Here is a 22,003-nt window from a genome sequence, read left to right on the forward strand (position 1 = left end):
TTCAGCTATATCGCACCTTGGTGTTCCTCTCTCTCGCTCGCTTTCATTCTCTCCCAAGCCTCGGAGGTAGAGGCGATTTGTGATGCTGCGCTCACACTGTTTTTTAAAAAGTGCTTCCTCTGAACTTCTCTATCTCTTCAGATTAGTCAGGGAACAAATTACCTGCCTGCACATAAAAAGCCCCTCTCCAATCCTCCGCACAGCCATGTAACGAGCCTGATCTCCCTTTTGAAGAGTGGGCATGTTATTTTCCCTCTCGCCTGCAGGCTACCCTGCCATGCAAATGATTATGAAATTAAATTTAAAACTATACATGTATTCAGCCTCTCTCTTATCGCTATCTGCACAAAGCGCATACAAATCAGGCCGGGATCAGGGCCTCAGCTCAGGACTGCACTTTAAAGCTTTGCTAATTGCTAATTGGGTATCTAGGTGTGAAATGGGCTCTGCTAACGAGAATTTAAAATGTGGAAAGGAGGGTTTCTTTTTTTCCGTTTCTGCTCGAGCTCTCTTGCTCTGTCTTTCCCTCTCCTTCTCTTTCCTTTGAGAGATGTCAGAGCTGTTTCTGGTGACATGCCTGTGGGCAGGAATGACAGAATGAGACAAAAGAAGAGAGGTCTCTCGTTTCAAAATGGAGGCTCATCCTCGCACGGGGATATATGTGTGCTGTGCGGAGGAGAGAAATGAGATACAGGTCCACCGTTATACCTCGGCCCTGCGAAAAGGACGCTGGGAGTTTAATGATTAAGGATTCGGGCGTCTAACACAAAGGTGGCTGGTTTAGTTCTAGCTAGGGGTAACCTGAGGACTCGAGTTACCGAGATCACGATCCAGTTGTATTGGCGTTGTGGCCTCGAGCGAGGGACTGTACGGCAGGTTTCTCCCAGAGAACTCCGGCACTGCACATTTGAGTTCTTTCTCATTTGACCCACCTCTTTCAGGTTATGGAACACTTTACTAATGAGCAAAGACTTGAATCAAGTGTGTTAGATGAGGAAGACGTCCGAAATGTTTATTGCTGGAGGGTCCCAGCAGCAGAACACTGCTATCAGTGTCTGGCCAAACATGATGTGCATTAAAACCAACTACAAAACAGAAGTCTGATTCTGCATGTTCCGTGTCATCTTGTTTATCCGCAAAGTTCTGTTTGACATGACACTCATTCTCAGTATTTCCAATTTTTCCCTAGTTTTTTTTTTTTTTTTTTAGTTTTTTAATTCTCAATTTAAAGCCAAAAGGAAAAAAAACTCATTTATGAGTAAAATCATGTGGTGCAACCAACATGCAGAAGAAAATATAACAGGAAATTATATCATTGAGAGGACTTCTTCAGACCCTCATGACTGTGTGTCAATGTCAGTAAAACTTAAAATAAATTGACCCTTTTATGACAATGCGAGGATAATTCAGTTTGTAAAATGTCATGTGGTGTGACTTCATTGATAATTCATGATATAATGAAATAAGACTTATAAACTTATAATTTGACATGTATAAAATTATCAAAAAGTTGTAAAAAAATGTTTTTATTTTATATATGTATATATATGTATAAAATTATCAAAAAGTTGTAAAAATATATATTTAATTATATATATATATATATATATATATATATATATATATATATACATTTAAAAATATAATTATATAAATGTATATATTAAAAAGTTTAACTTTTGTTAATTAGTAATTTATGATATTTAAAATATTTATACAATACTAATATACATTATAAATTCTAATATATTACATTATATTATAAAAGATGTATTCATGCCTATTGAAAATATGTTTTTTTGTTTTTTAATTGGTCATGCCATGTGATAAATTAGGGTTTTATTTAAACATTTTTGAAAATAGTGTAAGCATTTTTCAAAACCATCGCAGACACTCTTACTTACTACTGACTCATAACGTTTCCTTAAAGAAATGTTCACAAGACTGTGGAAGAACTCTGACCGTATAAAGTTAATGAGTCAGATGATCGCTGTTGATTTGCTGATGGATGAATAGAGCTTTTTTCATCCCTCCTCTAGCTTTGAGCCCTACTGAGCTCTAAAATCCGCTTCCTCATGCGTTGCCTCTCTCTGAGGCACAGCGCCGGAGACAAACATCTGCCTTATTCTCCAGAGCCAAACCTCAGCTCTGTGCTGTTCATACTGAGACAGCAGTTGCCTCGGGGTTCTCACGACACACACACAAACACAGGGGAGAGGAGAGAGGCGTGAATGTAGAAGCACTTAGGAATGTGTTCTTGATCAAGGTCACTTATAGAGGATGATCTCGTATTAATGGATGAATGTAATGAATCGAATGAAAACTGGCATATTTTGCCGTATAGATTTAGAGATGGAGCATGGCTCTTTATCCACAGGGCCGAAAGCAATTTTATACTGAGTACTCTAGAATCATTCATACATGAAAATATCAATGCATAAATGAGTAAGTCATGATGCAATTGAGGGGTGCTCCGTTTACATTACAATAGCCTCTATTGCTAGATGGAGGAGTGTAAGAGAGGAAAATGAAAATATGCTCTAACCTGAGAAAGTCTGCAGTGAGCTCCAGCTGAGCTGCATTTGCAAATCACAGCACATAAATGCATATCAGAACAGCAGAAGTTAAATACAGTCCAGTCACAGTGGCACATCATAAATAGCAAGTAATATGAAAAACTGTGGGTGAGTCTACCAGTCGTCTTTTATACACCCAAATGCCTAATACAAAAGGTGGCATTTTGAGATACTTTTCCATTCGAAGCTTCAAAACAGATGCAAAAGCACCATAAAATTATCATAAAATGGTCCATATGACTCAAGTCCTATATTGCAAGTCTTATGAAGCCATATAATAGCCTTATGGGACAAATAGACAAATTTCAGTTGTTGTTCACTAATAATCTTCCAGTCAGTCCATTTTGTAAACTGGATCAACTGGTTTATTGAAATGAATCAACTCATAAATGTGCCAATGAGAGCTTTCATGGATCTCAAGATTTTTGGTATTTAGTCTTTTTCACCTGCAAAGGTATTTTATGACTTCAAAAGACTTTAAAGATGTGTATGAACACCAATCCTCATTCACTTTCATTATATTGTAAAAAGGGTGCAGGATAGGTACACTGCAAAAAAAAAAAACATATTTATATATATTCAGTCAGAAATTGCTAGTAAACTTTTCAAACAACAAAAAGGAATGGTTAACACTAAATTAAATGTGAAATCTTCAAAATAGTTTTTTCCCCTTGAACAAAGTAACCTAACAATCTTTATTTACAACTTTGAAAAATAATTTTTACATTATATGAGGTTTGAGTGTGAAAGTAATGACACAGTTCTCATTTTTGCATGAACTGTTCCTTTTGTGTGAGTTTTCACCTTTTCGAATGTTTTTTTTTTCCCTGTCTACCTGCCATCATTGCACACACAAACCCACGGTGTGCACTTTATGCTGTGTTGAAATTATTCTTACCATGCACAGAAATATCAATTAGCTCACCACACCTCCATCTCTCTCTCCCTCCCATCTGTCACATTCTCTCTTCCTCTCACACATACACAAAAGGCTGTATGCACACACTCGAAAGTATATGGATGGCCTCAGGGTTAGACATGATCACAGCTGCTACTGGAAACTCCCAAATCAAGTCAGCCTGCCTGAGCTGCATAGCCCTTTAATAATTAGCAGGTGTGTGTGTCTGTGTGGGTGTATTAAAGGCATAATTTAGTGCTTAATTCTGCTGCAGTCCAATACAGGGTATAGCTGACCGTTTGCTTCTGTCTCTCGCTTCATCTTTCCGTTGAAGTGCGAAAGTGTGTGTGTGTGTGTGTCTGTGTGTTTTAATTTTGGACAATCTAGCTCCCCTTTCCCTGCACCTTTAAGAGCGCGTGCCTGTTCTCGTAGCTGAAGGTCACTAAAACGCACAAAAAGCTCTCAGCTCTGCGGTCCAATATAGCGCATGCGCAGTGCCTCGGGACTCATACACTGTCAGACTGCAATATGGCGAGAATGCCTGGCAGCGGGGACCACTGCTGTAGAGATGATGAACCGGACCCGATGGCGGGGGAACGGGAGAGAGACGGAGGCTCGGGCGAGGAAGAGGAGGAAGAGATTCAGGAGATCCAGATCACAGGGGAAGAGGGAGAAGTGTCAGAAGAGGAAGCCGAGTTAGAGTGGGAGGAGTGCGGGGAGCCCGACAGCTGCGCTGCTGCCGTGGAAACGGGGGAAGCGGTCCTTATGCGCAATACGGACCAGCTCGACTCAGCGGCGGCGGGGGACCCGCTTTTCGCCGCTCTGGACGCGGGACCCGAGGGAGACGTGCACCGCTCCAGGCTGAGCGAGAACACGCGCTTGGCCACCCGGTACGCGGTGCGAATCTTCCGGGAGTACCTGACGGAGAAGGCGCAAAGTACGGACTTTGAGAGCATGGAAAAGCACGCGCTCTGCAAAGTGCTGCGCTCCTTCTACTCAGAGGCGCGCTCCAAAAGCGGACAGCTGTACAGCAAGTCCTCCCTCATCAGCATCCGGAGCTCGCTCAACCGCTACCTGAACGAGCCCCCCTTCTGCCGCACGCTGGACCTCACCAAGGACCCAGAGCTGCGCAGCGCCAACCTCGCGCTCGCCGCGGTCATACGCAAGCTGGAGGAGCAGGGCGCAGGTCCCGTGGTGCAGAAGCAAGCCATCACGCGCACCGACCTGAGAAAGCTCTACACGTCGGCCGTGTTCAGCGCCAGCTCTCCGTTTGGGCTGCTCAACAAAGTGTGGTTCGAGACTTGCATGTACTTCTGCACGCGGGGGCGGGAGAACCAGCGCGAGCTCGAGGAGGACTCTTTCGGTCTGGCCGCGGACGAGGACGGACGCAAGTTTGTGTACTTCAAAGCGCTCGGGCCGTACCACAAGTCCCGTTCCGCGTCCTGGACGAAGAAAAGAACGGACACGGACGACGACAACCTGCCCCGCATGTACGAGACCGCCACAGAGTTCTGTCCCTACGCGAGCTTCGTCAAGTACCTCTCTAAACGCAATCCTCTCTGCAAGGCGTTCTTCCAGCGCCCGCGGGATCACTGCAGCGAGACCGACACGACGTGGTACGAGAATAAAGCCATCGGTAAGAACCTGCTGGGCACGAGGATGCAGATGCTGTCGCGTGCCGCCAAACTGTCAAAGACCTACACCAACCACTGCATCGGCGCCGTCTCCATAGCAACGCTCAACGGCATTGCGGGCATCGGGTCAAAGTTAGCGCCTCTCCGCGTCTCTCCGGAAACGGTCAACGGAGGAGCGCACCTGCAGCACGTGCTGCGCTGCGAGGCCGAGCTCGAGCTCAAACCGCAGAAGGTGATCAAGCGCCCGCGGACGCTCGTCTGTCCGGTAAGCGTTGCGGAACCGGGGGCATCGCCGAAAAGACTCTGCGCGCGCACGGACACTCCGGCTGTCACCGCGCTAGTCTCCGCTCGTTGCGAACCCAACGGAGAGAGTCCTCGTATGCTGCCCTCACAGGTAACGGCGATTTCATGTCTTTAGCACGTCGAAACGTTTTTGACACGTGACACGGTCTTATAATAGCGCTTCAAATTAGTTTTACCAGCGGCCCTGCTGTCTGTCAATCACATCAGTCAGAGGACAATTGGGTTTTCACACCGAGTGTATTTATGCAAATTAATCATTTGAAACAACAACGTGGGATGTCAAATTTGACTCATCTGTGTGTGTCATTTTGCATGGAACATTTGTCATCAAATCCCTGATTTACTTCTTCATTATAATGTCAATTTTGTTATGCTGGTGTATCTTGGGACAAAGTGCGATTTCAGAATGAAACTTAACTTTGAACTGTGCCACTTGGTCCCCACACAAAGCAAGTGAACTGTACGTTTTCATTTTGGATACATTTTTGGAGTTAATATATGTTTGTGAGGTCTGTTATTAGATTAATACACCTTTAATGTCCTTTTTTTCTAACTAACTCCCCGTCTTTATAAACAAGTCCATTTCCGTCTTTGCCGAGGGGCAGCAGCTCAAACTGCCAGGGGTGGTCCATTTGGGGATGTGATTAAGATTGATTCGTTCACATGTTGGTGAATATTATTATGATTTGTAAGTAGGCTGCACTAAAACAGGCACTGATTTCTTCACCCTTCAGCATGAAGGTGAGTGTGAAAAATAAAAGCATCCGTTGCCTGCGGAGGCATGAGCTAATATTGCACCTGTGCTGGGCTCCAGCAAAAAACATTGACTCCTAAATATAATGCCTGAGATGAGCTGTTTAGTGTGTTCTTCAGCTGCATTGCACTATATTAATGATCAGAATTAAACAGTGCTCTACAGTACCTAAATATTCATCCTCGGGAGTTTATACCTGTGCTTTTTTTAATGTAACCTCAGGAATATTGTCATTATGAATGTTAATGTTCAAATTTTATTTTATTTTATTTTTTCTATTTGTTGCCATCCACTAAAATCACAGCATGTTTCTCTCTTTAAAAAGTTTGGGGTAAGTATGTATTAGCGACACCTAGAGGAGGAAGAGAGTCCTTGAAAACATCCTGGAAAAAAAAAAAAATTGAAAGGCCTTGTCAATTATGACACTTGGTAATTTCACATTCAAATCCAATTATGTCCTGTCCCCTCCTTGCTAATTAACTAATGTAAAGTGCGTCTTTGCTTTCATATTTTCCTCAGTTTCTGTACATGCTGAGATCAAGAGTCTGGGTCAGAGACTTTGAAACTTTGGGAAACTTTTTACCTCATGCATCCATTGAGTCATATGCATTATTTAGGCTTATCATTTTACATACTTTGCATTTACAAGCACACTACTGTTCAAAAGTATATGCTCACCAAAGCTGCATTTATTTGATCAAAAATACTGTAAAAACAGTAATATAATGAAAGATTTAATGTTTCTTTTAATTTTAATATATTTTAAAATGTAATGTGTTCCCGTAATGGAATTTCAGCATTACATCAGTCTTCAGTGTCATCCTTCAGAAATATGCTGATTTGCTGCTCAAGAAACAATTATTATTATCAATGTTTAAAACAGTTGTGCTGCAGCTGCCTAATTTTTTTTTTTTGGAACCGTGATGCAATTATTTTTTTTCAGGATTCTATGAATAAAAAGTTACAAAGAGCAGCATTTACCAAAGAACAACACTTATTTGAAATGGAAATCTTTTGTAACATTATAAATGTCTTTACTGTCACTTTCAAAATCAGTTTTTAAAAAAGCATAAAGTATCAAAATATATAAACCACAAACTTTTGAAGTTATTTTGTACAAATTATTATTATTTTGTCATCTGAAGTTTAGAAAGATAGTACCAACACTGTAGTAGCTTCTGACACATGTTGCTTATATGATACTCCATTATAACACTGACAGCTGTTCAAGAAATCACTGATGACACATTATAATAGAAGTATCCATACTCTTATTCAAAAGCAAGCAATGAAGTATGGCCATTTATTTGTTTGTTTATTTATTTATCACTCACTAATGAGCTCTGCAATTATATGTAGATATCCATTGCAACATTTTCATTCACTTTTATTCTCATGTTTTTGACTAGATCTATAGACCTGTATATATTTTACCAACTCTCATACTACCTCTCACTCTCAAATCACAAATAATCTACAGAAATATTCCAATATGTACATTTACTCATCACAATAAATACTGCAAAGAGCTCAGCTCCAAACTCTCTCACATCACTACTGCAATAATTAACGTACTCTGCTTGTTTATTTGGAGCATCCACAATTCCAGAGTATACTTTAAGTTGGTGTCAACATTTTTCTAATTAGCTAATGGCAGAGCCAATAGCTCACCCTTCTCTGGCTCCCAGCACCATCTGTGACAGTGGAATAATAAATAGATTTGGTTCATGTAACACTTGTTTTAACTTTATTGGGTTGTACTTATTTACTGCAAAGGTCACTGAACTAGCTTTGTTCTATAAGGCTCAAATATATTACGTTTTTTATGTGTATTGGCCGTGTGTATATAAGTTGACTGTACAATTTTATTTTTGTCAAAAGCCAAATCAATAAAAGCAAACATTTTCCACCCCATGCTCTCATTTCCTCATTGTCTACTGCAAATATAAATTTAGCCAGAAAATAAAACTTTTTTTTTTTTAAAGTGATGCATAAGAAAATGACTTTTTGACCCAAGTTAGTCTTCCCATAGGCATAACGCCCCATTCAGCCACCATTAGAAAACTGCACCCGCTAAAACACCCAGTTGTGCCAGAGATGTTTATCATTAGTGCTGTAATGTGCTAGCCTGGATACATGTTTACTTGCACATGTTCTGTGTATTACCAAGGGTTAATGCTTGTTTTTCAGGTCGCTGTATAAGCCAGTCCGCTGTACTCATTCTCCCAGCATGTTTCATTCTGTAAGACAGTCGACTCAGATATTGTTACTCCGCTCTGGGCGAAAAATGCATTGATAGTGTACTAAGTACACAAGTATACTTATGTTACAGTTTACTTTTTTCAGTTTTTCATCTTTAAAGGAAACTCTGCCCATGGCTGTTTCATTGCGCCTCAGTAGAGAGTGACCATTGAGATTTAGCAAACAGTTATTTCCCAGCACAAGCAGACGAAGCCCCTACCGATGCTAATGAGAGTGGCGCTACTGTAATGTTGTGTAGTGCTGACAGCCAAATCACCATTAATGCCATAACGGGTCAATTTAATTATTTCCACTTATGTTGTAATGTAGCTGTCAAGGTAGAAATGATTATCTGTGTTTATGTTGTAAACCATTTAACGCTGTGCTCCCATTCCACACTCATGACACATTAACCAAATGAAGAGGCTGCTTCAGTTGTTTCAGTTCAAATATTTTCCTATTCTAGTCTCAGTGTGCAGAAAGTGCTATAAGCAAGCTATTTAAAAGTTGATTCCCAGAAACACTGTTGCCCCGTGGCTTTTTTAAAACCATGCTTGTCTGAATCGCCAAACTACCTGTTTTCTGGACAATGGAGGGTGGGAGTTTGAGGCAAAAGGGGCTGTAGGAGTGTTCAAACCTGCGATTCTGTTTGGTTTCAGATAGTGACAGAGATCAAGCTCACATGAAATCAAAATTGACGCCTGTTTATGTAATGCATGCTCCTTTTGTACAATACATCGACATAATATTCCAAAGAAAAAAGAAATTTGTCTTTGTAAAATTTAAACCAGTGCTTAGTAAGTAAATGCTGCATTATATCCAAATATATTATTAAAATAGGCTTTTTTTTCAAATTCAGATCTGTTATATTCTGTACATTTCAATGCAAAGTGTTAAGGATTTTTTAAGTTATATGAATAAATGCTTCAGTGGCATGTTTTTTATTTTTTTTCCTCCCTATTTTTCTGCTGTCTTGTAATATGACATGGCACGAAAGCCCAAATCAAAGGCCATCACAGGCCCTCAACTTTCACCCAGGGGCCTGAGAAATTTCTTTTCGGCTGACGTCACAAATTCCTTTTACTTCTTCAACCCCTCCCTTCCAACCACTTGACTCCATTCTGGTCCATTCAGTGCCCAATTTTCTTGATCTGATCAGATCTTGACGGATAAATTCAATCTCTATTAAAGTATAAAAATACAACTTGTCTGCTATTTTCCTAAGACAGTATAGTTACGTTCTTGTGTATCAGTGTCCGCTTTTTGCAATCCAATCAAATCCTGATGCATAAACTTTTTTCCAAGTAAAACTGGTTTCAAATGCCATTTCATGTTGACTCATTTGACCTCCTGTTATAAATATTAATTTTGAAATTACTTCTTTCCCATCTTTTTTTCTCAGGAGAATCGCAGCAACAGTGTGGGCATGTCGACTCGGCCGATCTTGGCACATTCGCCGGTCTCCCCGCTGGGTACAGCTGGCATCCCCACACCCGCACAGCTCACAAAGACCAACGCACCGGTTCACATTGATGTAGGGGGTCACATGTATACCAGCAGCCTGGCCACATTAACCAAATACCCAGAGTCCAGGTAAATTTCACACACAGACACAAACCCATATAGAAATGGACACCATAGTGTAATAGATAGGGCCGGGAATTGATTCCAAAAACAAAAAGAATCGACTCTGAGGTGTTGCCAATAGAAAGTTGACTTATTTCTAACCACTCATTTTCATGGTAGCCTACTGTAAGTCACGCTGAAACATTTAAATAAAGCATATTGCTGATTATTACCTTTAATTCACTTCAGTTAATAAAGTTTGTTATCGTTGTTTCATTCTGTGATCCTTATATGTTGAAAAGCATCGGTGGTGGTCAGTAATGAAGTAGCTTTACTTCGTTACTGTACTTAAGTACATTTTTCAAGTATCTGTACTTTACTGGAGTAGTTTTATTTTGAGTAACTTTTACTTTTACTTCACTGCATTCCAAAGCTTAAGATCGTACTTTTTACTTCACTACATTTCATAAAACATATCGTTACTCCTTATAATACATCACGTGCTCCGAGACGCAGAAGCGGTGTCTGATTCATGAACAAACTGATTCTTTTCAATGAACCTGTTAAATCGGTTCGCAAATTGCAACAAACGATTCATTCACGAATTGGAATGATCCGATTGCAGCTGTTCTCGGGTCGACAACTCACTGATTCAACTGAACCGTTTAGAGCGTGTCTCCAGTGAACTGAACTCACAAGAACCGGGAGGTCTTGTGAGCGCGCGCGCGCAACTGATGCTGCGAAAAGTAAATTACTAATGTCGAATTTTAGGATTAATTATTGTAACTGAAAATCATATTTAGGTCAAATCTGTCAGTTGTTTGTGAACTAAATATGCTGTGATCTCTATTTAAGCCCACTGAAATGCTTGAATGCAGATCAATGTCAGTGTTTTAGGTCAAAAAAACGAAACATTAAAATAACTCAGATTAAATAAAATAACTCGTAACGTTACACGTTCATATTACCCACTGCTGTAACGTTAGCAGTTTTATTAAAATGCTACGCATTTAGCCCTATGTGACGTCTGTTTTTATATTGTTTATCAACAGTATACATATTTATATTGTTTAGCTCAACTAGCAGAGTAGACAGATATGAATGTTTATTCATAACCATACTGAAAATAAGTGAATATTGTTAGCTGATGCTAACTGTCTAGCTAACAAGCTTGCTGGTGCTAAATTGAGAAAAATTTTAGATATAAAGTCAAAATATTTTATTCAACCACCTAGATAGATGGATGTGATGTTCAGAACATGGTAACTACAGTAAGATAAAAGTGGGAAGTGGGGGCATTCGGCCAGGGGTGTTTTAACACCACAGACAAGGTTTGTAAAGAAAAAAATCATTATGAAAATATAATTATATTTTCCTAATCCCAGGTGTTTTGAGCAGTAGGATTATAAAAAATATGTGCTAATATAAAATTAAATTACATAGTCTATATAAAAATGCAAAATAAATCTATCTATCAGTACTTTTTTACTTAAGTACATAACAAATCGAGTACTTTTGTACTTTCACTCGAGTAAAATTGAAAAAGCAGAATTTTTACTTTTACTGGAGTAATATTTTATAATACGTATCTGTACTTTTACTCAAGTACTTGATTTGTGTACTTCGTCCACCACTGAAAAGCATACAACTGAAGAATAATGATTAGCCTAGGCCTATATCTTGGATAAGTTTCCTACTTTAAAGTTTTACACTGTAATGACAATGATGCGCAAACACACATTTTTTCTAGGTCTTTTAAGTATATAAAAAATAATAAACTAACCTTATAATCTCCGAGCACCGCTACATGAATAGATCAACAAATTATTAATATCAGCACCTATTTTATTCATATAATTTATTTTATATATAAATATATTTAATATATAAACATAAAATTTTTCTTAAATATATACATGCATGCGTGTGTATTTATAAATACATAATAAATATGTATCGCGATTAATTGTTCAGCAGCACTATATTTCATCCATTAAAAGGATGTAAGCTTTCATATCATGTAGTCACAGTAAGATTGGGTGAACATCTCCAATCTTTAAAAGAAAGCAAAGAATTTAAAATAAAAAGAATTGAAAGCAACAGTGAGGAATCGATTCCAGAGTTGATTCCAGAACCAGGAATCGAAATTCCAAATATTTTGGAAACAAACTGTCAGTCAGCCTAAAATTTCTAAAACGCATGTCATCCTCTGAACGCGTCTGTTCACACACAAGTCCTTCATGATGTGTGTTTGCTCTATATGTGTGTGTTTTCTGTGTATGTGTGTGTGTGCGGCTTGTCTGTGCTCATTAGCTCACTGACCGGTATATTTCTGCAATGCCAAAGAGCATTATTGTCTTGTAGCTGCTGACTGAGTCAAACATCAGAGCACAGGCCAAAAGGAGCCTGAAGCGCTTTGAGCCAGACTAGCATCCTGTCTCACAACTGCTCACATGTCTCACACGGTTTCCGCCTCCCACTGTCCCTTACAGTGGCATAGAAACACATATTTTCCCATGTAGTATCAAATGGGTCTGGAATAATCTAGTATAGGCCTTGGAAAGCCTTTGTAATTGTCAAGTAGATGTTTCAGAGAGCATTGGCATCAGTGACAGTTGTGATCCATTCCCCCCTTGGCTACTTTATCACAAACAACATCAATATGACAACGCACTCCTCATGGAACCATGCAGGAAGCAGGGCGCTGGATGATGACATTTGCGTCGTCAGGAGCAATGATGGTCGCCGCCTCCAGCCATGCCCTCCGTGATGCTGATGCAGATGCAGGCTACAGTTCAGGCAGACTGTGCTGACCGAAAGAACTGTCAGATCTGCTGTCGGGACAGTCATGTATTTACATGAGCACACTCAGATGATTGTTTTTAATGAATATTTTAGCACAGTGGTTCTCAAACTTCCATCAAATCCAAAAACATCCTAGCAGCACCTAGTCACAACAATTTTTCCTCAGATTGTTTCAATCATTTATTTTCTGCAAACTGACATCTCTTTAAATGCAAGCAAAAAAAAAAAAAACAGTACATTGGTAATGCCATTATTATTGTAGTTAAGAGACATTAGTCGTATATAATTGACCTTTTAAAACACATATAGAATGGATCACTATGTATTCATTTCACATGACAACATTTGTATATAAGAATATATTGTGCATTAGTGCAGTTAAAGGGATAGTTTACCCCAAAATTATGTCATTAATTACTCACCCTCATGTCGTTGCAAACCCGTAAGACCTTTCATCTTCAGAACACAAATTCAGATATTTTTGATGAAATCAGTGGTTCAACCATAATTTTATGTAGCGTTGTGGTACTCCCGTGAACGCATGTCGAAGACTGATACGGAAGAGGAGAAATTGTTGAATAAAGCAGTTTCTTTGCACACAAAAAGTATTCTCGTAGCATCATAAAATTACAGTTGAGCCACTGATATCGCATGGACTATTTTAATGATGTCCTTACTACCTTTCTGGGCCTTGAATGTGGAAGTTAAGTTGCTGTCTAAGCAGGGTCAGAAATCTCTCGGATTTCATCAAAAATATCTTAATTTGTGTTCTGGAGATGAACAAAGGTCGCACGGGTTTGAAACGACATGAGGGTGAGTAATTATTAATGACATGATTTTCATTTTTGAAAATCACTTCCTCTGTCTAGAAGCACATGAAACTGCTGTCAGACTGATTGTATGTTAGAATGTGAACATAAATAAATGGGGGGGAATAAAAATACCAACTAATAAAAAAGTATACAAATATCAAAAAATCTATTTATATCATATCAGTTATACAAAGATTACAATCAGAGTGCCCTCATCCAGCAGGCCTAAAGCTCAGTGTGGGTGCTCAACCACAAACAATGTCAGACAAGAAAAGATTTTGTCCTTTGGAGCTGTGGTGTGCCAACTTTGCTTTTCCTGCCTATCATATCAGGCATATCAATAAATGTAATTTTAAAATAAATGTTGTTCTTTTGAACTTTCTGTTCATAAAAATCCAAAAAAAATCTAAAAATGCAGAAAGTTTTATGTGAGGGGTGGGTTTAGGGTAAGGGGATAGAAAATACAGTTTGCACAGTGTAAAAACCATTAATGTGTCCCCATCATGATAGGAATACCAGTGAATGTGTGTGTGAGAAAAACCTTTTATAAGAAAGCAAATCATTGTTATTGTTTGATTAACATCTAAATATTTGAATATCTGTCTGTTCCTCTCACAGGATCGGTCGTTTGTTTGATGGCACGGAGCCCATTGTATTGGATAGCCTGAAGCAGCATTATTTTATAGATCGGGATGGACACATGTTCCGCTATATATTAAACTTCCTCAGGACCTCAAAACTGCTCATCCCAGATGACTTTAAGGTATTTAAATCTTACACTGCATTATTATTGATGTTATAGTCAGATTGTTTTAAAAAATAAATGAATAGTTCACCACAAAATTAACATTCTGTCAATAACCATCATGTTGCTCCAAATCCATGCTGTTATTTTTTTCTTGAAACACAGTCAATACACATCTCTTGCCATGCAACAGTTCATAGGGACCAGGAGCTGTCCAAAAACAAAATAAAAGTACTGTAACAGGCGAAAACAAAGACTGAATTTTCATAGGTGAATCGTTCCTTAAGTATCAGTTGTGCCATCTATCTGTGTATCTGTGTGTGTGCAGGACTACTCTCTGCTGTACGAGGAGGCCCGATATTTCCAGCTGCAGCCTCTGCAGGCTGAGCTGGAGCGCTGGCGTTCGGATCAGGACTCTAGGTACACATCACGCATGTGTGAGTGTGTGGTAGTGCGCGTGGCCCCTGAGCTGGGAGAGAGGATAACGCTCAGTGGCGATAAAGCCCTCATCGAGGACATCTTCCCAGAGATAGGAGACGTCATGTGCAACTCCGTCAATGCAGGCTGGAACCATGATTCCACTCACGTCATACGCTTTCCTCTAAACGGATACTGCCACCTCAATTCTGTACAGGTGGGTGACACCTTAAACACCACTTCCACACCAGCCAATACCAATTATTTATTTATTTATTTATTTGTATAATAAATATTCATTTTTATGAAGTATTGACCACTTTTTTACTGTTTTTTGAGAATTCACGAGCCATGCAAAGTCAAAAATGTGATACAGCTGTCCTGATATCACGATGAAGTATAAAATAGTCATTTAAAGAATGAAATTCTTGAAAAGAAAACCTTAAGTACACACTGTAAAAAATTTGGATTTTTATTTTGAATATTTTTCAAAGTTGTAAATAAAGATTATTAGAATACGTTTTATAAGAAAATACTATTTCAGTTTTTCACACAAAAATTTTTCTTAGGGAAAAAATTGTTTAATTCAGCTTTAATTCACTTTACAAAACTGTAATGATATATAATTATAATAAGCTGAATAAGTTGAAAACTTTTTCTTTTAAATAACGATCAAGAAGTGTATACTTGCATGTATCTACAGTGTAAGGAAAATATTTATTTTTTACTTGATGGTTACACCACATGTAACCACTTCAGATGAAATCTGCAAGTCTTTTAAAACAACTTCATCCAGAAACGTCAGCTGATTTTGCATTAGAAACTACAAACACTGGCCCATGATTCATGTCAGGAATGAATGTACAATATGAGCTCAGTTTTTCCTATACTGTGCTCTGTAACAATTTCATACTGTGTGTGTGTGTGTGTGTGTGTGTATATGTGTGTGTCTAGAGGCTGTCTAATCCTGTTTGCTTATTAAATCTTTTGGCCCCTGGCACTTGCCGTCACACTAATGGAAGCAGGAGATTGAGAAAAGTAGAGGCAGAAGACAGGAAAGAAAAATGAGAGAAAAAGAGGGTTGAAGGACAAAAGCATGATGGAAAGTCACACAGTGCAGACAGACAGAAACTTTGACCTGTAAATGAGAGGTTGGAGGGGAAAAAAGACCAAGAAAGAGAAAAATGGTGGAAAACTGTAGATGGAGGGAGGGAGTGAAGGGAATTTTAGTGATGCAGTGCTGGAGAGAAAAAGAGGAAGGGACATCCTTAAGGCACACTAATGGAATGTGATCTCACAGTTCTGTGGAGCGAATATCTGCAGGACTGGAAGAAACAGTGAGAGAGTGAGAGGGAGAAACAGACAGAAAGAAAGACAGAATAAGCAAGTGGTTTAAGTATCTCATTTTGTTAAGCTGAGAGAGCTGCTGGACAGATGGTTTATAACACTTTCGCTGTGTTGTTTTTCAAACTGAAGACGACAGAGATTTTGTGCCAGGGGTGTTCAATTAAAGGGATAGTTCACACAAACATGAAAATTGTCACAATTTACTCATGTTGTTCTAAATCCATATGCTGCTTTTTTTTCTCTCTGTGGGACACAAAAGCAGAAATTTGAAGAGTCTTCACACTGTTCTTTTCAAACAGTGATTGTTACAGTACATCCCATCTTTAAAGGGATAGCTCAGCCAAAATTGTCATTCTGTCATTAATTACTCCTCCTCATGTTGTTTCTAAACCAGTAAGACCTTCATTCATCTTCGGAACACAAATTAAGATATTTTTGATAAAATCCGAGAGCTTTCTGACCCTGCATAGACAGCAACGCAACTACCACATTCAAGGCCCGGAAAGGTAGTAGGGGTGCAGTCAGTTCCCTTGCTGTCTATGGAGGGTCAGAAAGCTCTCAGATTTCTTCAAAAATATCTTAATTTGTGTTCCGAAGATGAATGAAAGTCTTACAGGTTTGGAACGACATGAGTCATTAATGACAGAATTTTCATTTTTGAGTGAACTATTCAAAGCTCCACATCCTTAGCAAGTACATGTACATCCCAACTAGTAAAGCATTCTGCAATTTTTTTTTTGCAGTTGAAAATCAAACTGTATCAAGCTGTATAAACACATTTGTAAGCACAAGCCAGTTTATTCAGAGGCAATGTCTTTACCAAAAGACTTAACTATTTTTCTTAACTATTTGCGTGGAGAAAAATACATACACTACTGTTTGGTGTCAGAATTTATTGATTGATTAAATGCATTAAAATGACCAAACATGACACTTAAAGCTAAGCAGCACAGCTGACTATTTTTACAATGACTTGAGCACCAAACCCCAGCATTTTAGAATAATCTCTGAAGGATCATGTGACACTGAAGACTGGAATAATGGCTGCTGATAATCCAGCTTTGCCATCACAGAAATAAATTACATTTTAAAATAATTTTATCAAATAAATGCAGCCTTGGTGAATATAGGAGACTTCATTCAGAACCATTAAAAACCTTACTGACCCCAAACTTTTGAACACTAGTGTATATCAGTTGTTTACTGTTGGTAGAATATGAAAGGATAATAATTTGGTGTGTGTTTTGGGAATTTTTGTGTTCGTCAGGTTCTGGAGCGACTGCAGCAAAGAGGTTTTGAGATTGCTGCTTCTTGTGGAGGTGGTGTGGACTCAACCCAGTTCAGTGAGTACGTTCTGAGGAGAGAGATCAAACGAAGTCACCGTGGGGTCACGACCTCCGTCATTCGAATCAAACAGGAACCGCTGGATTAGCTGCCCTCTCTCACAAACAATAAACTGGATATGGTATTTTTAACTGAATATAAGGGATGTTTTGATTTATGTTGTAATCCTCTGAGACATTTTTTCATTGGTACTGTCCCTAAATAAACAGATTCAAATAAGGAAAAATAATGTTGAAATTTAAATGGGAACTTTTTCTGAACGTCTCTGGCTATACTGAGTGGTCTCCATTTGATTCTCTGTGTGAAGGTTTGTTTTAAAACTTCAAGACTGCCAGACTGCACTTTTGCTGGATTTGTCTTCCCCGTGACAGCTAGGAGTGGAAGAGGCTAAACTAATGTTACACTCTATATATGACATCCTGTAAAGAATTTCAGCTGCCATACTTATTTAATAAGCTGTTTGATGAATAATTTATGTTGCTAATCTTCAAGTGTTTCTCTCATAAATAGCATATCACACCAGAGAGGAATAGCAGCTCTAATTAGAAAAATACACACACATATAAAGGATAAATCACAGCTGTGGGTTTCTGAGGGATCATATGACTAGACGAACCCTCCTTTTGTCAAACGCAGTCATGAAACTGAATGATCTGAAAGACTTCATTAAAAAGTATTTCTTTCCCCAACTGTTCTTCATTTTTATAATTTTAACAGACAAGTTCAAATACAAAACTGTCAAGCCAATCTGATGAATTTATGCTGTAACTTGCAGTATTTTTTCTTTTAAATACTACACAAAAAATTTTTTTTTTTTTAAATCATAAATTTACAGTGTCTGGTTACACTTAAAACTGGTTTATAATCCATGAGATTAAAGTTTGAGAAGAATGTAATGTGACATTGTTAATAAAAGTTTTAAAAAATCACCAAGAGTTGCTTATTAACATGGAAAATATGCATTCAACATAACGCACAAGTTTCAAGGGATTGTCTTTTGCCTTTTTTAGCGAACAATATTGTCATTAAATTAACTTGCATTGATTAATAAATGAATGCAAAGGTGACATGAGCTCGGGGTATTAAACAAGGTCCGTGTATCATCCGATCATTCGTTTTTTTTTCATTTAATACTGATAGTAGAAAAACGAGAAAACGGCGCCTATTTCGTTTTTTTTTTTTTCAAAAAAAGGGGAAAAACGATAATTCAGCTTAATTTTTCGTTTTCGTTCAGGCATAGAAAATTTAATAAACATCTTAAATATTCGATGTCTACACGTGGGCGGGAATTAAACTCCCCCTTCTGCTGATTGGTCAGCCAAAGATCAACCGTGCCTTCATCAGTACTTCTGCAGTTCCGCGCAGCAAAATAGTCCTCCGCTGCTGCAGGTGTACGGATTCATAACCCGTTTTATTGCAACTACATTTTCTCTTTTTCTCATCAAACAAGCAGACTAATGAATAACTCGTCACAACTCGTACCGGGGCAGAGTCTAGACGAGGCTTTTTCTGTGTAGACCAGCGGCTCTTAAAGTGATCCGCGAAATAATTTGCTATAGCCTACAATATTTTTCAGTCACTTTTTTATCATGATACATACTGTGATTTTTTTTTCCAAAGTGACTTATATGATGCATTTAACGCAAAATAATCTAAATGTAGACTTTTTCAAGTAGGCGCGTCAAGTATCACGGATTGTTCGTGTTTGTGGCGTGAGACAGAAAGATGTTCAGGGAGACCGAGACGCGTGTCTCATGCTGTTGTTTTCTTTATTTGTCAAAGGCATGACATTTTGTAATTATTTTTGAATGTACACACACACACACACAAATGATAGAGTATTTAGTTATTTCCCCTGCTGAGGAAAAAAATCCAAGTGAACATATAATAATACTCAATATTCATTAAATAAACTGCTTTAAAATGACTGCTGCATATTTCCTGTGCACTTCATACTAGTCTGTGCTTGACTGTAGTCGCGTTTGTCTGCTTATTGATTTAACCCATCGCAGTGGAACTGTGTAGGGCAACTCACCTGTTCTAAAGGCTATACCTTCTTTTTTCGAGACACACACACACGTCTGGTTTGCTATCCTTGTGGGGACTCTCCATAGGCGTAATGCTTTTTCTACTGTACAGATATTCTATCACCCTACACCTAAACCTACCCCTTACAGGAAACTTTCAGCATTTTTAGATTTTCAAAAAACTTCATTCTGTGTGATTTATAAGCTTGTTTACCCGTGGGAACCTCAATTTAGGTCCCCACACGAGTCCCCATGAGTCTGTGCGTATTCAGGTTTAAGTCCCCACCTGAATAGAAAAACAGGTACATACACACACACAAAATATCCTGCTCGCACTTGCCCATTTAATGGCAGAGAATGCTCTCTCTCTTCTTTTTTTTTTCTTTTCTTTTTCAAGCGTAAAATAACTTGTGGTGTATATCCCAAGCGTTCTGAGGGTATATGGGTTTGGTGAGAAACAGCCGAGATGGCAAATTTTTACTTTTCTGAAAATATCGCATTCCTATGTGGGAGTGGGCAGCATCTTGCGCCGCGCACGAGCGCATATTTTGAGATACCAATTATAAACAATTTTAATAAAATACAAGACTACATTATAAAACTCAGGAGAGTATGTATTTTAATATCTCTGTTCTCCGGTTGTCAGTCATAATGACAGTTTATTGCGTGAACGTTATAGGCCTATACCTAATTGCATTCTTTCCTTTTTGTATTAGTGTTTAAAATATTTATTTTGAAATGAATTAAGTAATTATTTACTTAATTAAACAAACAAACTTACTGGGCGAGCAGGGTAGCTATTAACAGCCGTCATATCATACCCTGCCATGCCCAACTCATGCAAAGAATAGAATTTACAGTGGTGTGAAAAAGTGTTGGCCCCCTTCCTGATTTTTTCATTTTTTTGCATATTTATCACACTTAAAAGATTCAGATCATCAAACTAATTTTAATATTGCACAAAGATAATGCAAGTAAATACAAAAAGCAGTTTTTAAATGATGATTTCATTTATTAAGGGAAAAAAGCTGTCCAAACCTACCTGGCCCTATGTGAAAAATTAATTGCCCCCTCCTGTTAAATCATGAAAGAACTGTGATTAACCACATTATTTTAGAAAGCTGAGTTAAATTTCACTAGCCAAACCCAGGCCTGATTACTGCCAGAACTGTTGAATCAAGAAATCACTTAAATAGAACCTGTCTGACAAAGTGAAGCATGTTTAAAGAGCAACACATCATTCCACGATCTTAAGAAATTCATAAACAGATGAGAAACAAAATAGTTTACATGTATCAGTCTGGAAAGGGTTATAAAGCCATTTCTAAGGCTTTGGGACTCCAGCAAACCACGGTCAGAGCCATTATCCACAAATGGAGAAAACTTTGAACAGTGGTGAACCTTCCCAGGAGTGGCCGGCCTTCCAAAATTACCAAAAGAACCCAGAACAACATCTAAATAACTGCAGGCCTCACTTGCCTCAATTAAGGTCAGTGTTCATGATTCAACAATAAGAAAGAGACTGGGCAAAAACAGCATCCATGGGAGAGTTACAAGGCAAAAGCCACTGCTGACCAAAAAGAACACAAAGGCTCGTCTCACATTTGCCAAAAAATATCTTGATTATCCCCAAGACTTTTGGGCAAATATTCTGTGGACTGATGCGTCAAAAGTTGAACTTTTTGGAAGGTGTCTCATTACATCTGGCATAATACCAACACAGCATTTCATAAAAAGAACATCATACCAACAGTCAAACATGGTGGTGGTAGTGTGATGGTCTGAGGCTGCTTTGCAGCTTCAGAACCTGGATGACTTGCCATAATTGATGGAACCATGAATTCTGCTCTCTATCAGAAAATCCTGAAGGAGAATGTCCAGCCATCAGTTTGTGACCTCAAGCTCAAGCGCACTTGGGTTATGCAGCAGGACAATGATTCCAAACACACCAGCAAGTCCACCTCTGAATGTCTCAAGAAAAACAAAATTAAGGTTTTGGAGTGGCCAAATCAAAGTCTGGACTTAAATCCAATTGAAATGCTGTGGCATGACCCTGAACAGTCCATTCATGTTCGAAAACCCTCCAATGTGGCTGAATTAAAACAATTCTGCAAAGAAGAGAGGGCCAAAATTCCTCCACAGTGACTGGTAAGACTCATTGCCAGTCATCACAAACGCTTGATTGCAGTTGTTGCTGCTAAGGTGGCCCAACCAGTTATTAGGTTTAGGGGGCAATTACATTTTCACACAGGGCCATGTGGGTTTGGATTTTCCCTTCATAATAAAAAAACTTCATTTAAAAACTGCATGTTGTGTTTACTTGTGTTATCTTTGATTAATATTTAAATTTGTTTGATGATCTGAAACATTAAAGTGTGACAAACATGCAAAAAAAAAAAAAAATCAGGAAGGGGGCCAACACTTTTTCACACCACTGTATATCTACACAGAAAAAGCCCAGTCTATTGACAAACAAGAACAAATAAGTTTGTTGGGAAGCTTTGAGGTCGTTACCATTAAAGAGAAGTGATGAG

The 22,003-nt window shown here is 38.6% G+C and overlaps 1 protein-coding gene across 2 annotated transcripts; it reads left to right on the top strand.

Moving 5' to 3' along the window:
• Window positions 1-3,784: 3,784 nt before the first annotated feature.
• kctd1 (potassium channel tetramerization domain containing 1) lies at window positions 3,785-18,304 on the top strand. Of its 2 annotated transcripts, XM_058757030.1 has the most exons (6): window positions 3,785-5,502; window positions 9,809-9,999; window positions 14,208-14,352; window positions 14,500-14,565; window positions 14,663-14,968; window positions 17,366-18,304. In XM_058757030.1, the coding sequence occupies exons 1-6, from the start codon at window positions 4,003-4,005 to the stop codon at window positions 17,528-17,530; spliced, it is 2,373 nt and encodes a 790-aa protein (XP_058613013.1). In that variant the 5' UTR covers window positions 3,785-4,002; the 3' UTR covers window positions 17,531-18,304. The 2 variants fall into 2 exon arrangements, with proteins under 2 accessions (XP_058613013.1, XP_058613014.1); XM_058757031.1 differs by lacking the exon at window positions 14,500-14,565 and having other exon boundaries at window positions 3,809-5,502.
• The last annotated feature ends 3,699 nt before the right edge of the window (window positions 18,305-22,003 follow it).

Source organism: Onychostoma macrolepis, chromosome 20, assembly GCF_012432095.1.
Source record: "Onychostoma macrolepis isolate SWU-2019 chromosome 20, ASM1243209v1, whole genome shotgun sequence".
NCBI lineage: Eukaryota > Metazoa > Chordata > Actinopteri > Cypriniformes > Cyprinidae > Onychostoma > Onychostoma macrolepis.